Source organism: Protomyctophum parallelum, assembly GCF_964188405.1.
Source record: "Protomyctophum parallelum genome assembly, chromosome: 15".
Taxonomy (NCBI): domain Eukaryota; kingdom Metazoa; phylum Chordata; class Actinopteri; order Myctophiformes; family Myctophidae; genus Protomyctophum; species Protomyctophum parallelum.
Window position 1 is genome coordinate 44,017,021 of NC_139710.1, and position 16,341 is coordinate 44,033,361.

The window sequence follows — 16,341 nt, forward strand, 5'->3', positions numbered from 1 at the left end:
GTTCAGTGTCTTGCTCAAGGACACGTCGACACCGGGGCCCGGACACCGGAGCCCGGGTTCAAACTGGCAACCTTGCGGTTACCATCCAGCCACTCTAGCCCTGAGCCACCGCTGTACACCCGGGGCGAGTTGGTAAAGGGGCAACTCGTTTGGTATTCCCCACAATCACATCAGAAAGGTAGAAGATAGGGATATCATAATTACAATGTGAATTGATTAATGTACAGTTATTATAATCTATTATAATTGTATTAATGTAATTGTCTGTATGTTGCATGTTGGACTGAGGGTGGGGGGGGGGTAGAAAAAAACAAACAAAGAAAAAAGTACTTTTGACACCTTTGATACCTTTTGTAATGTCAAAAGCAATAAATACATACAAAAAAGGGTAGAAGATACATTTAACCAATTATAATTGCGCAATCAAATGGGTTTGTAAATTTGGCTTTATGGTGTTATAGTATACTGTAGTTAGAAGCTCAAAACCCTCAAAACACAATGTGACAGCAAATCTTACCGATTACAATTATGCACTGGAAATGTGTATTGTATTGCATATTGTATTCGTCTTTGTAGTGATAATGGTGAAGTGAAAGTATGACTTCATGACAGTGTAGCCGACTGCATTGTGAAATCACAGCCTGACTTCTACTTCCACTAATTATAAGTAAATCAATCTGACCATACCTGCAATACTGGCGAAGATTTCACTGATTCCAATCAGCACATACTGAGGCACCTGCCACCATATGGGTAAATCTGCAGCATAGTAGATGACGTTGCCAATCTGCTGGTCGATGGTACCGTTTGGGGAATTGACTACATCAAGTCGTTTAGTCTCCAATATTCCTGAAAGGGAAGAGGCAGGAACTAAGTGTTAAAGTTTGAAAGTGGTATACAAGGGCATGTGACTGTGTACTATAGAGCAGCGGTTCCCAAACTTTTTTTGCTCAAGACCCAAAAGAAACGTTTGCCAGGACTCAAATTCATGAAATTACTGAAAAAAAACTACCGGTAATAAGATTTGTATTTTTTGGGAATGCTTTTTAAGAAAATGTGGAAAACAAAAAACAAAGGCACCCATAAAAATTTGTCCACGACCCTTAAAATGTGTCCGTGACGCACAAAAGGGCCCCAACCCAGTGTTTGGGAACCAGTGCCTGACCAACTTATCAGTAAGCCAGTTCTATCAGCTGATATTGGCCTATCACAGATGCAGAAGTTGTTTAAAATAATGCAGAAAAAGAGGCTTGGAGTTACTGAGTAATTGTTCTATTTGTGCATTTGTTTTTTTTATAGTTATTTATCATTGTTAAATTCCCAGTTTGTTTCAGTGCATTGATACATTTTTGGAAAATAAAGTTTACTGTTAAACTGTTAAATATCCTGCCTTCCTTACATACAGTTGTCACAAGTGTCACCACATTTGAGAGATGACTGCAAAAACAGCATTTTCCCAGTATCAGGTCAGGCTCTGAAATATACTCCAGAGCTTGGTGTAAAATGGTAACATTGAATTGCAAAATCTGCAAAAGTGTTCATTACACTCTTGAGTGTGAGATGGACTGCAGGTACAAACGTTAGATTAACACGCTTTGCAATGTACCCTGTTTATGTTGTTATTGTTTTGCTCTTCACCGCGGCTTGTCATGTTGTAGTTCGGTGGTCACCTAACCACCGAAAATCCAGACTATGTATGAGCCTTGAGACACATGGGAGCAGGTTGAAAATAGGCAGCAATGCATGTTTGCACGAAGGCAATTTCCAAAAAAGCAGTATACTCAAACATCTGCATGCATGCAGTAGGGCTCGGTTCGGTCCACATTAAGTTGACTTTTTGCTCAATCAGGCCAGTGACCTAAAATGAGTTTGACAGCCCTGGATTAGTGTTTATGTTGGGATCCAATTTGAAATCCTGTCAATTTCATATCACTGGAAAGGAAATGTAGTGTAAACATTAGATAGACACACAACTAATTCATTCTCTTTGATTAGTCCTACCAACCCTCCCCAATAAATCTAGGTGCAATAAAACAAATGGGTAATTGTTGATATATATCGGTTTATATAATAGTCACAGTGAGGAGGCACTTGTAAAACGTATTAAGCACCCTAAAGTCCATGAAACCAACAAACAGCCAAATATCGCAGGAGTTAAAGGATTCACTGACACTCCATTAGGGATTTAGCTGGTTTCAAGGCTACACTACCACTTCATTAAGATCACATCTGCATGCTCACAGATTATGGCAGTTAGTAGTGGAACAGTACAGACAGCTCGACAATGAGAGCCAAGCAGTCATCATCAAACCACTGCCGCTTCCTAAAAGCTTCATTCGATAACCATTATCATGTAACCAGCAGCTATTTCCAGATAACACCCAGAGACAGCCTCCTATCATAACCACACTTAATGCTGTATTTGAGAGCCTTGTAATCCAGCTATCCTATAATACCAGCCGTCCATCCCAGGCAGGCCAAGCAGCCTCCGGGTTGCCCAGAGCAAGTCCAGGGCTCAGCATAAACATACACCACCCATATCACACATCAGACATCCAAGTGCAATCCCCGAGAACTTTTGCAACAGCTTTTATAAAAGCGTCCCACTTTTAGACATCAAAACGTCACTGGGCCATAACTAAAACAGATTATATAAATTACAAAGAATGTTATAAAAAGAAAAAATTAAGATTTACTTCAAAAGCAAATGTCCATGCTGCTTTGGAATGTCACCCAGCATGTAGCTGAAGTCAATGTTTCTAGTGATAGCCTATTAAATAAATACGAGCTTAGGATGGCATGGCCAACTGTGCTGTCACACAGCATGGCACATTTACAATGTTGTGAGTGTTGATCCAGGCTGTGTCCAGGGCAAACAATGCCACTTCAAGCTGGTGTAGAGCTGTCCGTCTCTCTGTGATTTCCGAGCACAATGGCTTATGCTTGTGGACGGACACCGATAAACCCACAGGAAACACGGAACACCAGCTAAGCAAAATAGGACATAACTTCATAACGGAAGACACACCATAGAGCGCCGAAGTCTGACGGCAATATCGGTAGAGGGCGCTCTACCGATTAAAAAGTACATGAACCCACGGGTTCATGTACTTTTTTATTTGTATTATAATCCCCATAGGGGGATTTTAGATCGCCTCATATAAGAACTGTGTTTGAAAAATAAACAAATCATCCTGGCCATCCTCATATGGATATGAAGACTGTGAGAAAACGCTAATGTTACTGCTGCTGAATTGGTTACATTTTTGCTAGAAACAGACTGTATCAAATATGGCTGACTGACTGTCGTAAACGATACAGAGACACTTCCCCGACAATATCGCCAAGACAGTTTGTTTATTTTTGGACCACAATGCTTATATGAGACGATTTTAAGATGACCCCATGTTATTCTCCATAGAGAAACACTTCCCCTCATTAGATTTGGTTAACAGGCACTTTACAGTAGATGAAAAAGGGGGAAAAACTTACACTTGCTGAAAGTATTTGGCACATTTCGAATTAGACTACACAAGAACACATTCAGTTCCACTTCACAATTTCTGCATGGTATGTGGTACAATCCAGGGGTGCGTGAAAAAAGATAAATTAGTCCAACATAATAAATGTACACTTGTCCTCTCTTTTACATGCATGCACACAAACACAACGTGGAAACTACTTCCTCCAGGAAAGTGCTTATGGTTACTTTTTTCCCCCTGCTTTCTTGTTATGACAAAGCAACAGTAAGTGGTCTCCAGCAGCTTTGTGCAGACCCATAACAATGACCCAATAATGGGTCCCATGATCCCACTAAAGTCTGATTTACACTTCCCCACACGATGAATATAGCAGATCTACAAGCTCACAACATATACATGACACAATGTGTTGCAAGCTTGTGAGCGACGGAGTATAAATGAAGCAGAAAGTCACTACACAGTAAATGTTTTAACTCCGCATAGACCTGCAAAGCCTCAGGCTTTGTCCCAGTTTGACTAGAGCTGACAGATATATCGGCCATTATTATTTCACTTTGATCATTGGCATCTGAATGTTTATCACATGCAACCTGGTCACCCAATTGTGGGCATGTCTTTATAGGTGACCATTTGCAAAAATGTTCAGAAACAGCAGATCTACAAGATCACATGATGTGACACGTTGTGAGCTTGTAGATCGCCTGCTTTTCAAAAGGTTATTTCAATGTATTTTATTGTTTGCTTATAAGCTAATGAACTCAAATAGAAACTTTAATCAAATCAAATCAAAGTTTTTTAAATGTATTAGAATTTATTTTTCCTTTTTTCCCAAACAAAATAGTGGTCAAAACATCAGTAATTGGTGGTCTAGGACTCTCCAAAATCAGGATTTATTGATCGGTTGAATTTATTTGGTGATAAAAGAAAGGGCAAATCACTTCCGAAACACAACACATCAGATTAAAAATACCACATTAAAGCCCTAAGACTTATTTCCATTTGGTCCTCTAAAAATCGGCATTGGACCAAAAACTTAAGAGTTCAATTAATTATTTGTAGTATAACATCTGTGTTATGTTAGCCTTTCAGGATTTGCATGGAATTAATTAACTGCCAAAGATACACCTTGTTAACCAGACGTCCTAATAATGCTGGGATGGCTTGTTTTTTTTCCGAAAGTAGAGTTCTTAGTGTAAACAAACCATTCACAACACACTAAATATTAATTGCTCCTCCTCACACAAAGAGCTATTAAATATGATTTAGTACATGTTTAAATATGAATTACCAATCTGCTGAGCACTCCAGTCAATACTAAAAAGGTCAATGAGGACAGAATGCATTTGCATTCTACGGTGATAGGAGAAGTAATTCTGAGAGGGAAACAGGGAGGCAATAGCTGTGTAAAATATAATATGTGTTGGTTGTGAAGACTGTTACGGATTTGCTTTTCCCCACCCTGCAGACTTGTCTCACTCAAAACATTTTAACCTGAATATATCAATACAGGACTGCAGGAGCACCCACGACAGGCTGGGCAGAGAGTTATTTGAGATAATCCACAGGCTGGAACCGAATTGGACAGAGCAGTGCTGTCGGTCGGATGCGGGTGCAGTCAAACAGAACCAAAGTGCAGGGATGCTCTATACTGTATGTACAAAGGGAAAAAAGAAAAAGCACCTTTGGGGCGTTTTATTTTATTATTTATTTGCGAGGTCTGTAACTCTGTATGATAACAGCTTTCCTAGAAAGTGGCGCTTTGATAGAAAGAATATTAATACATTTCTGACAGACTACCTGCTGAGTCCTGGAAGAACAACACTGTGAGGCTCAATTCCTTGTAGTTGTAACATCAAAGCTGGTCAAATGCACGTGTATACATGGTATTTAGACCGCATCAAGAGATATCTCTCCTGGGGGACCAAAACTATGTGCATGAGACAAACCTTCCTTTTTCGTCAAATACTTTCATTCTACATTATGGTTATTCAAACACGACGCTACTTTCAAATGACGCAGATCTATGGCATGCATTGATGCGTGGTGTTGTTTACTCCAATGCTGACATTTAGCATTGTAAACAAAGAGAGCAGGGTGTTTAGTTGGCCTATTTACTCATTTGACGGCAGCGACAGGACATGATTGTTAGAACACTCACTCACTCACTCACCCGCCGCAACGGCCGACCACATGACAAAGAACATCCCCACTGCAATCCTCTTCAGGGAGGAGGGCAGCAGGCCCCGGCGCTTGAGGATGGGGTCCACTACTTTGTCCTTTAGGGGGATCAGCATGAGGATGAGCACGGCGTCAAACATTGTCAGCCAGGCTGCAGGAAAGCGGAATTTGATCTGCCAGGGAATCCAGCAGGAGAAACATGAGGGAAGAGTATGTGTTAAGAGCACAAGGCATGAAAAACAACACTGAGAATGTCAGTGCATTCGAGTCCACTTCCCCACAGGTGAACATGTGTATGTGTGTGTGTGTGTGTGTGTGTGTGTGTGTGTGTGTGTGTGTGTGTGTGTGTGTGTGTGTGTGTGTGTTTTGTTCTGGTCTAGTCTTGATATTGCTTTGGCGCCCCCATGTGGCCGGACACAAAACTGAACATAATGACGAGAGGAATGTTGACGCAATTCACATACCGGTAATCAAATGCACACACATTTGAACTGTTAAAGACAGCGATCAGCCATCAAAGTGGTGGCATTGTCTATTTTTCCCACTGAATGTGCCTGTAATTTGACACACTTGACACTTTGTGCTACTACCTTACCCAAATTTATATTTCTGAGAGCAGAAATTGCAAATGTATTATCATGAAGCTTTATTTATTAATAATGATCAGCCTGTTAACACAGTATCAATAAAACAAGAAAATACATTTGACGCATACATAGACACATTTATGCTATACTGCCTATCGTTCACCGAGCATTGATGGAGCCACAAATTCCCAGAGATCTGTTTTGCAATTCAAATCCTGCAAGCCATCTGAGCTCCCAATGTGTCGGGTTTTACACTTTTGATAGTTCCATTTATTTTCAAATTGAATTTCCATTTCCTAGAGTAACTGCTGGCAAGTCATACACAGTGCTTCCGATGGTATTTTCTCCCCCCCTGTTTGCATATTATCATATTCAAAATGACAGAAAGTGCTAAGTGACAGTATTTTCTCACACCAGGGAAAGAAGGCTGGAGTGGCAGAGCTGCCCCTGCGGGCTTGGTCTCAGTGGGTATTGGGGGGGGGGGGGTCTGCTGAAGAGGTGTTGCAACAAAAAACAACTTGTGTGTAATAATGTTGTAGACATCATGCTGGTTCGTCCATCACTACAGTCTTCCCTATCATAAAGAACTTTTAGAACTAATGATGACATTTACCCAACATACAATGATGTTGTTGAAACCCCTATAAAACAAATTGGACATTTTCGATTATTGTTCCCCATTGCCTCTGGGTAATGCTCTTATGACCAGATGATCTCATTGGGCGTAATGGCTTATCATTTAAGTGCCAAGTAAGAGCGTGCCCTGTTAAAAAATAGTTACGTTTTCATTTTTTACTGCAAATGTACTGTCAGTGTCAGGTGAAGCAAGGGGATGAGTCACAGGGGCAATGGCATCTAATCTCACTTCCCTTTTGATCTTCAGAAGCAGTTCAGAGACTGGAAGCGAAAAAACACGTACAGAGGTTCCTTTTCTAATAATAGAACTATAGCATGTGAAGGGGGGGAGGGGGGGGGGAACTGCCATTCTGTGAACTTGTTAGTGACACACAAGTGGAATACAAAAAACAACTTCACAATTCACTGAAGTCTATAGAGTTCCCCGGTCCAGAAAGCAGAACGGTGATGCTGAACAGCCAGAGGCTATGGCATGGAAAGGTTTGGGGAAGCCTGGCCTACTGTACAATACCATATCAAGCTGCTGTGTGGAGAGACATTGCCAGGTTGCTAATCTGTGAGGTATTAGTACAGTATATGGGAGTTGTTCCTATTTAATCCCCTGGGCATTAACAACCTTTGCCATGTCCAGCTGTTGCCTGTGACTGTTTCACAGTGACCTACTGACTCTTTTTACAATGGTCTAGGATCGAATTAAAAACCTAATCACTCAAAATCAGTCGCATTGTCTTGTGTGTTTAAAGAATACTGCCGTTGGCCGTAGAATATGCATTACCATTTTTACATAAATATATCCATAGATTTTGCCACTTTATCACCATCACTGTGTTTATTAAAGAGCACACAGCCAATCTGACTTTCCTACATGCATTTACCTCGCTGGCATCAGAAGTGCTGTTGGGTTCAGTGCCAGGAATCCTCAGATGGAGGCTCTGCAGAAAATATGTGGTCTGCATCTGCAACACAGTGAGAACATGTACAACAGCAGTGAGGTCTATTAAACCTGATTTATACTTTGTCTTCTGTTGTGCATTTAAAAAAGGTGATTTACAAGCTCACGTGTTGCATGCCAGTGCATTATAAGCTTTTACACACACACACACACACACACACACACACCTTTTCTTGGCTTGGCACCTTATAGTGAACCCAATACCTACATTATCAAAATCAATTGATGAATACATGTTGGTAGGACATGCCATTCTCACCTGGAAATACACTGTCCAGTATGGAATGAGGGCAAGAAACACTGGCAGGACTTTTACCAGAGCTTTCAACTCCTCTACTTTCTCCTCTGGGAACTTCCCTCCATAGGTCACTTTGGCAGTATCCAGCAACGTCGGCTTAGGCCTTGGTAAAAAAGGAATGGGAAAGTTCAAAGCAGCCTGAAAGTGCTATGGCATGATTGATCGCAATGAGAGGGGAGAGAAAAAACTCCGTAAATAGCCAATAAACATTGGCTGGAATTAAACTAAACTCTTGAGATGAGAGACTTAATCAGCCTTTTTTATGAGTGCCTCCTCCTCAAATAACAGCACTTCTAGAGATAGGACAGAAACTTTATTCTAAAGCCTATAATCCCCATCTCTGGAGAAAACGCCTTAATAAGGAATTCTTGAAAGGCTGTGGAATTGGCCAACTTAAAATATTCAATGTCAGGTTTTTCAACTGATTGTGTTACTTGGGTTCAAAGTCAAGTAGCAGCACTTAGGAATAAGTTTACACCAGAGGGAATGATGATGAATGGCTGGACCAGAGGAGAAATTATAAAGGAAAGTGAAAGGGGATATCAAAGGAAGTGTTAACATAAAGGTTCAATACCAACACCTACTGTAGCTGAACTAGTCTACTGGATCAAAGATGCCATAATATTCCACAAAGTTTGGGTAGCTGCGAAATTGATGTTACACAGCTACGTACAAAGACCCTCCCCAGTGAGATTAAGTAGTTTGCTGTACCAAAACAATTTTGTGTGTTTTGATAGCCAATCTGTATCAAAGATTCTCATTCAATTCAGTAAGACTGCTTTTCCTCCCCTTATACATTATGCACTAATCCTGATTGGTAACCCTGTCCCTCTCACCGGAGAAGGTTGGGTTCCTTCGGTGGCTGTGACGAACAGCAGACAAAACCCAGGATTTTGAACATATCTGTGAAGGCACTGCCGTCCGCGGGCTTGGTGATGAAGACAGTCCGGCCCAGGATGAATACGAGGAAAGACACCCCCAGACACACGGTTGGTATGATGTAGCCTAAGGCAAAGCTGATGTTCTGCTGGATGTAGGCCACACCGCCCAGGGACAGGATGGCTCCAAGGTTGATGCACCAGTAGAACCAGTTGAAGAACCGGCGAGTGGCCTCTGGTCCTCTGTCTTTGACCTGTGAGGAAAACGGGGTGCATACGTTAGTTATACATACTGTACCAACAGTCCTACCTACAGTCATTAGTAAAAATGAAAAATCACCCGTGCTGCGGGTTAAAAATCACCCATATCTCCCGACATGCATGGCGGGTTAAAACGTATCCGTGCTGCGGATAAAAAAATCACCCCAACCTGTGAGGTTAGGGTTAGGTTAGGATTTGAGGAGGCATTTAGACAGCCATTTAGTGAACGAATGAATAGCCATAGCTTGACAGCCTTACCATGTTACCATGAACATAGTTACTTTTTTTTTTAAGTCATCAAAAATACAACCAATGAGCAAGATCAAAACAATCAACTGTGTAATTTCTAGTTAATCACACTTATCCAAAATAGATGATCATCTCCAGCTGGCCGAAGGCCGGAGCCAGTGATTAGGATTTTGCCCCTGTGTGTCCGTCTTTGGGTCTGGAGATAATTTCACACTGCGAGTAGGCCAAGGATGTCACTCACCTCATATTTATCAAATCGGTGGTGCTATACCAGCCCAGCTTTTGGTCATAGACAAAAAATGTCCTTTCTGAATTTCCCTTGGTTTTTGCAGTAAACTCCCCATAAAGGACATGTCTAACTGGATTTCCGCATATTCTTCAAAACACACTTTTTGCTACTTCTCCAACAGATTTATTTTGTCCAACACTCAAACCACTTGCTACTACCTACACAGGACCCATGTAATAACAATGTATCATACACATTTTTATATACCATACCGACTGGCTATAACAAGTAAGACGCGCAAACGCGGGAAGCGAACGCAGCTCGTGTGTGTGTGGTTGTGTGTGTGTGTGTGTGTGTGTGTGTGTGTGCGCTACAGCTGCGCCCTGTGTGTGTGTGTTACAGCTGCGCCCTCTGGTGGCGGGTGGGTGGTGTAACAGCGGGACAGACAGACAGACACACAGACACACAGACATTCAGCCCTCGCTGTCATAGTAAGTGGCTCACTGCGTTCGCAATTAGCTTCCAAAGTTTGTAGGAGGGGCCTGATTTACACAAAACTTTAATCTTGAAGTTGAAGCAGAGTAATAAAGTGATTTCACTTCAATTCGAAGGGGGTGCCACAAACATGAAAGATATTTTTTTGGGGGGGATCAATCTTCACCAAATTAGATACACATGATCTTCGGAGTCATGTGACAATGAGTGCACACTCTGGACACAGAAAGGGAGAGGGACACAGTTTGAAACTAGAACTGCACTCTGTCGAGTGCATACTTGCTTGTTGCACACTAGTAGGCCATAAATGGCCAACTAGTGCGCAAGCAGAGCGCGCAAGTACTTTTGACCGTTGTAGGTGTAACTATTTGTTACCTACCTACTTTATGCATATAAACACCTAGTATTATTAAGTATGGTTCAAGTTTCTATCTATATAAGAAATACAGTTTTATCGATGTAGATATATTCTGGATCACTTTTTAGTTTTTTAAAGAAAAATAAATCATTGATATGTGATGAAAAAAAAGGTATATAAATTGAATTAAAATATGTTATACAGTATAATTATTCTGTAAACGGTGGAATCTCAATATCTCTGTGAAGGAACGTTTGAAATGTCTAATTATTAGGTGTAACTATTTGCTACCTATCTACTTTATGCATGTAAACACCTAGTATTATGAAGTATGGTTCAAGTTTCTATCTTTATTTTCAAAGAAAAATAAATCATTGATATGTGATGAAAAAAAAGTATATAAACTGAATTAAAATATATTACAGTATAATTATTGTATTACTTATTGTAAATTGTCAATTGTTTTAAATGTATTTAATGTTGGACTATAGTGATATTAATACTAAATCATGATCAGAGTAATATGTGTCTCTAACTTCAATTTCTGTAATAATACTTTCACATTTGTTAAAATATACATGATCTAAAATACTTCCGTAATCTGTAGTTGGATTTGTATTTAATTGTTTGCACACTACACTAACGTTAACATTTATGGTTAACTTTTTGACACTTTCGTTACTGTTATACACCCCAGAAACATAATGTTGTATTACTTACGTCATCATTGAGAGCAGTTATACAATAGCAAATTGTGCCTGATCTGTCTGATATACTATATGGAGTATGTAGTTGTAAGTTGATTAGTGGTATACTGTCGTTACTTTGCACCAAAAACCGTGACAGATTACACAAATGACCATATTTCTTACATCATTATTGAGAGCTAGTCATACATATACACACCACGTACTCTGGTCCCAGCAGATCAGGCACAATTTGCTATTTTATTTTTTACTGATTATGTATGTAGTATACGTATGACTAGCTCTAAATGATGACGTAAGACATACGTATACATATATATACTATATAGAGTATGTAGTTGTAAGTTGATTAGCGGTATACTGTGGTTACTTTGCGCCAAAAAACGTGACAGCCGTCCCGCCATTTGATGTTTATGCAAGAAAACAGCAAATCTGTGCCTGGTTTGCTGGGACCAGATTACACAAATGTCCATATTTCTTACGTCATCATTGAGAGCTAGTCATACATATACACACCACGTACTCTGGTCCCAGCAGATCAGGCACAATTTGCTATTTTATTTTTTACTGATTATGTATATAGTATACGTATGACTAGCTGTAAATTATGACGTAAGACATACGTATACATATACTATATAGAGTGTGTAGTTGTAAGTTGATTAGCGGTATACTGTGGTTACTTTGCGCCAAAAACCGTGACAGCTGTCCCGCCATTTGATGTTTATGCAAGAAAACAGCAAATCTGTGCCTGGTTTGCTGGGACCAGATTACACAAATGACCATATTTCTTACATCATAATTAAAGGGACAATTCACCCTTTTTGCAAAAAAATATATGTTAATGACGTTTAGAAGCTTTAGAACACTTTCCTGGAGATCTTTGTGTGTAATATGTGGTTTTAGATATTTTAGATTGTAGCAGTGAGCCTGTTGTCTCTGATGTCATGGACACTGGGCTCACTTCCTTCCTGGACTACATGTTGTCTCAGTAAGACAGCTCTCCCCCTATCCACAAGGAGGAGCAGTGCACCAAAGAATTATGGGAATTGTAGTCCAGGAAGGTAGTGAGACCAGTGTCCATGACATCAGAGACAACAGGCTCACTGCTACAATATAAAATAACTAAAACCACATATTACACACATAAATACCCCCAGGAAAGTGATTTAAAGCTTCTAAACGTCATTAACATATATTTTTTTGCAAAAAGGGTGAAGTGTCCCTTTAAGAGCTAGTCATACATATACACACCACGTACTCTGGTCCCAGCAGATCAGGCACAGTTTGCTATTTAATTTTTACTGATTATGTATATAGTATACGTATGACTAGCTCTAAATGATGACGTAAGACATACGTATACATATACTATATAGAGTATGTAGTTGTAAGTTGATTAGCGGTATACTGTGGTTACTTTGCGCCAAAAACCATGACAGCCGTCCCACCATTTGATGTTTATGCAAGAAAACAGCAAATCTGAGCCTGGTTTGCTGGGACCAGATTACACAAATGACCATATTTCTTACGTCATCATTGAGAGCTAGTCATACATATACACAACACGTACTCTGGTCCCAGCAGATCAGGCACAATTTGCTATTTTATTTTATACTGATTATGTATATAGTATACGTATGACTAGCTCTAAATGATGACGTAAGACATACGTATACATATACTATATAGAGTGTGTAGTTGTAAGTTGATTAGCGGTATACTGTGGTTACTTTGCGCCAAAAACCGTGACAGCTGTCCTGCCATTTGATGTTTATGCAAGAAAACAGCAAATCTGTGCCTGGTTAGCTACTAGCTCTAAATGATGACGTAAGAAATATGGTCATTTGTGGTCGTTTGGTCCCAGCAAAACAGGCACAGATTTGATGTTTTTCTGCATAAACATCGAATGGCGGGACAGCTGTCACGGCGGAAGAGACCGGGCGAAATTATTACTTGCGCGCTCTGCTTGCGCAAGTAATTACTTCTCCAGAAAGTGAAAGGTTCTGGGGATGGGGTGTGAGTCCTAGTACATGCAATAATAACATGTCTGCCATCCAATGATGCTATGACAACCAGTTGCATTTATTCCACGAATCTATAGCTCTTTATGCTCCATTACTCAAACAAAACCCCAGTCGAATACTACAACACCTAATCTAAATTCTAAAAACACATTATTAGTGTTGTGACACATTCTAGTGTTGTGATTTGAGGGGGGAGAAAAGACAAAACATTGGAGGCTGTGAGATGGATTTTTCAGTGTAAGAGAACTTGAACTGCACAAACAAGCAGCCTAAACCTCTTATTCGCAATTCTGGAGTCAGCCCATCTCCTAATCCAGACATCAGTCATATCAAAACTTCACTCTCCTTATTGGCCTTCCGGCATGTGCACTTAAGCCTCCAATTGATCCAGAATGCCGCAGCATGCTTGGTCTGCGACCAGCCAAAATTCTCACATGTGAGTGTCCCTTCTCCGCTCCCAGTCCATTGGCTCCCAGTTACTGCCCGCACAGTGTACAAAACACTGATGCTGGCCTACAAAGCAATCAACCTCTCCCCCACTCGCTCATATCAGCCAACACAGGTAGGCTGGCAGAACATTCACTAAAACAGCCGGGACAATGCTTCACAGCTTCTCAGTAACCTTCAAGCATGGATAGAGGAGGTTTTAGCATTATATCCTACAACCAAGTTTTCAATCAAAGCGCTGATGGAAAATTAGGTCAAATTCAGACTGCATGAAAATAATAGATCAAGATTAACATGCAAGCAAATGACACAACAAAGACATCCATGTAAATCATGATTTACCAACTGAAATGAGAATGTGGATAATTATCTCTGCGTTTGTCAGTGTATACCAAAAGTGTGCCTATCCAACACTAGAATGAATCCTGCTTTTGAATCCTGCATATGAATAAATAGAAAACAAAATGTTGAAAATGTATAATATACCGGTATATTTGAAGGTTTGAGTTCAGCATAATTAATAACTCTCACTCTATAAAGCCAACACAGTACATTTGAATTCCAATGTATTTAACATTCTGTCACTTCTGTGTACAGAAAATTAACATGATCAAACAAAGTGGCCCATGAAGCAGCACTGGCTGGAACATGTGTGACAGCAGTGGATTGTACTGCTAGTGCTAATCAAAGTTACTCTCCTTAGAAAGGCTTTACTCTTGCTTAGATTAATTTAAAAACAATGACTGCATTGATATACTTGGTTCATATTATGATGTACACAGCAGGGGTCTACTGAGTAATAATACTTAAGTCAAACATTATTTTCACCAAACAAATCTCAGTTCCTCTGTTTGGTTGGTGCGTGTACGTGCGCGCGTGTGTGTGTGAGTGCATTTAAAAGTGATAAAATGGTTGACAGAACACCTAACCATCGTGAAAAATCTAAACCATGTGAGGCATATTATCAATACTTTAAATCAGCAGGGGTATGTGTGTCTAATACAGTGCTCACAGTCCCACAGTAAACAAATTGCATGTATGAACAAAAAGATGTCACCCTGCCTGATCTTGTACAGGTCTGTCCTACAGTACGATCAGAATTTCCTTCATAAAACCACTCCGCATTGCAGATTCAATGACTTTCTAATCTGAATTCCACTAGTTTTTGAAAACCCAATCTATTTATACTCTACCTGGTCTGCTCCAAAAGGTGTGATGTTGGACTTCACAGTTCCGACCCCTAATGCAATTAGGGCAAGTCCACAGTAGATCACTGGGCTACAGTAAGGAGCACGATTAGGTGGGCAATCGGCACCTGGATGGGTAATGCTTGTGTTCAGACAGTCAACTGGTTGCACTGGGAATGCCATCTGTTCACCACATAGTCCAGGCATGGTGCTTTCATTTGAAACAAATGGAAAAAATAGCATACCAGTGAAATACAGAATCAAACTACAAGCAATTGTCCAGAATTTCCCAAGGTAGGCATCGGCCAACCACCCACCAAATGGTGAAATTAAGTAAGTAATCCCCATGAACATCAGAGGTGCCTGGCTCGCCTGAGTTCCCTCCCAAATAAAGGGGCTACTCTGCAGGAAAAGGACCAAGTTGGAAGTGATGCCATAGAATGCCACCCTTTCTAATGACTCAGCCAGCAGGATGGCAGCACAAGCCAGTCTTCTGCCCTCGAACACTGATGGTGCCGGTGGTCTGTTCACACTAGTCACTGAATCCAAAAGAGGAGTGTTTTCACCGACATCCCGGTTGTTGGCCATTGTCAATGGCTTTGGATACTTTCCTTCCAGTTACAACCTCAAATCTGCACAGAACACAAATGACATATAGATTAGTTACAATTAACGTTGCCATTTATGCTAGCATGGCTTACACAGCCAAACAAACATTGTAGATAGCAGTATTACTATTAGTATTATCAATGTTAACTTCATACATGATGTAGTGTACATTTAACCTACGGTAAACAAACATAATGATTGATTAGCAATATAAACGCTAGCTTGACGAAATAAAGATAAACAGTACCTTAAATTAGTCAAACAGGCCCCCAAAGTTCCCCATTAACCTAAATTACTTAGGTTACTTTAGTATATTCAAAATAGACAGTTCGACTCCAGAGAGAAGTGGAAATAAACAAACACACACACACTGTCACAGTACTACCGCGTGACACCTCGCTCGCTCGTTCAACACACAAATTAGCACGTCGACTCTGCGCGTGCCCGCGAAGCACGATCTATAGATCTCACATCTGCTGGAACGACGTCTGTGTCGGCGTCGACAGTCGATCCATGTATGTTGTAGTGCTGTTGTTTTTTTGCAGACGCGGCACGCACAAGAAGGAAGTGAAACTATAGTTCCTTTTGACGATGCCACCGGGTTCAGCTGACCACTATAACATGCACTTCTGTGTCGTTTACTTGGTCAAATTTTAACTGTGTAATGAAGCGTCAGACAAAATAATAAAGGGAGCACAATGTGCTGTCTAAAAAAGTTTGTACACGTTTCCACGATAACTTGTTTCCGGGGAACCGTTTAA

General features: G+C 40.5%; 1 protein-coding gene across 2 annotated transcripts in view; it reads right to left on the minus strand.

Moving 5' to 3' along the window:
* Nucleotides 1-16,339, minus strand: part of slc15a4 (solute carrier family 15 member 4) — a 40,124-nt gene extending 23,785 nt beyond the window's left edge. Inside the window, exons 1-7 of one of the 2 annotated variants that reach the window (XM_083784929.1) lie at nucleotides 15,948-16,339; nucleotides 14,978-15,603; nucleotides 8,970-9,265; nucleotides 8,095-8,236; nucleotides 7,759-7,839; nucleotides 5,653-5,833; nucleotides 688-849 (exon numbers count right to left, since the gene is read on the minus strand). In XM_083784929.1, the coding sequence (XP_083641055.1) occupies nucleotides 688-849; nucleotides 5,653-5,833; nucleotides 7,759-7,839; nucleotides 8,095-8,236; nucleotides 8,970-9,265; nucleotides 14,978-15,559 (1,444 nt within the window). In that variant the 5' untranslated portion in view covers nucleotides 15,560-15,603; nucleotides 15,948-16,339. Of the gene's footprint in view, nucleotides 1-687; nucleotides 850-5,652; nucleotides 5,834-7,758; nucleotides 7,840-8,094; nucleotides 8,237-8,969; nucleotides 9,266-14,977; nucleotides 15,604-15,827 lie in introns of both variants that reach the window. The other variant, XM_083784928.1, reaches the window with a different exon arrangement.
* Between the last annotated feature and the right edge of the window lie 2 nt (nucleotides 16,340-16,341).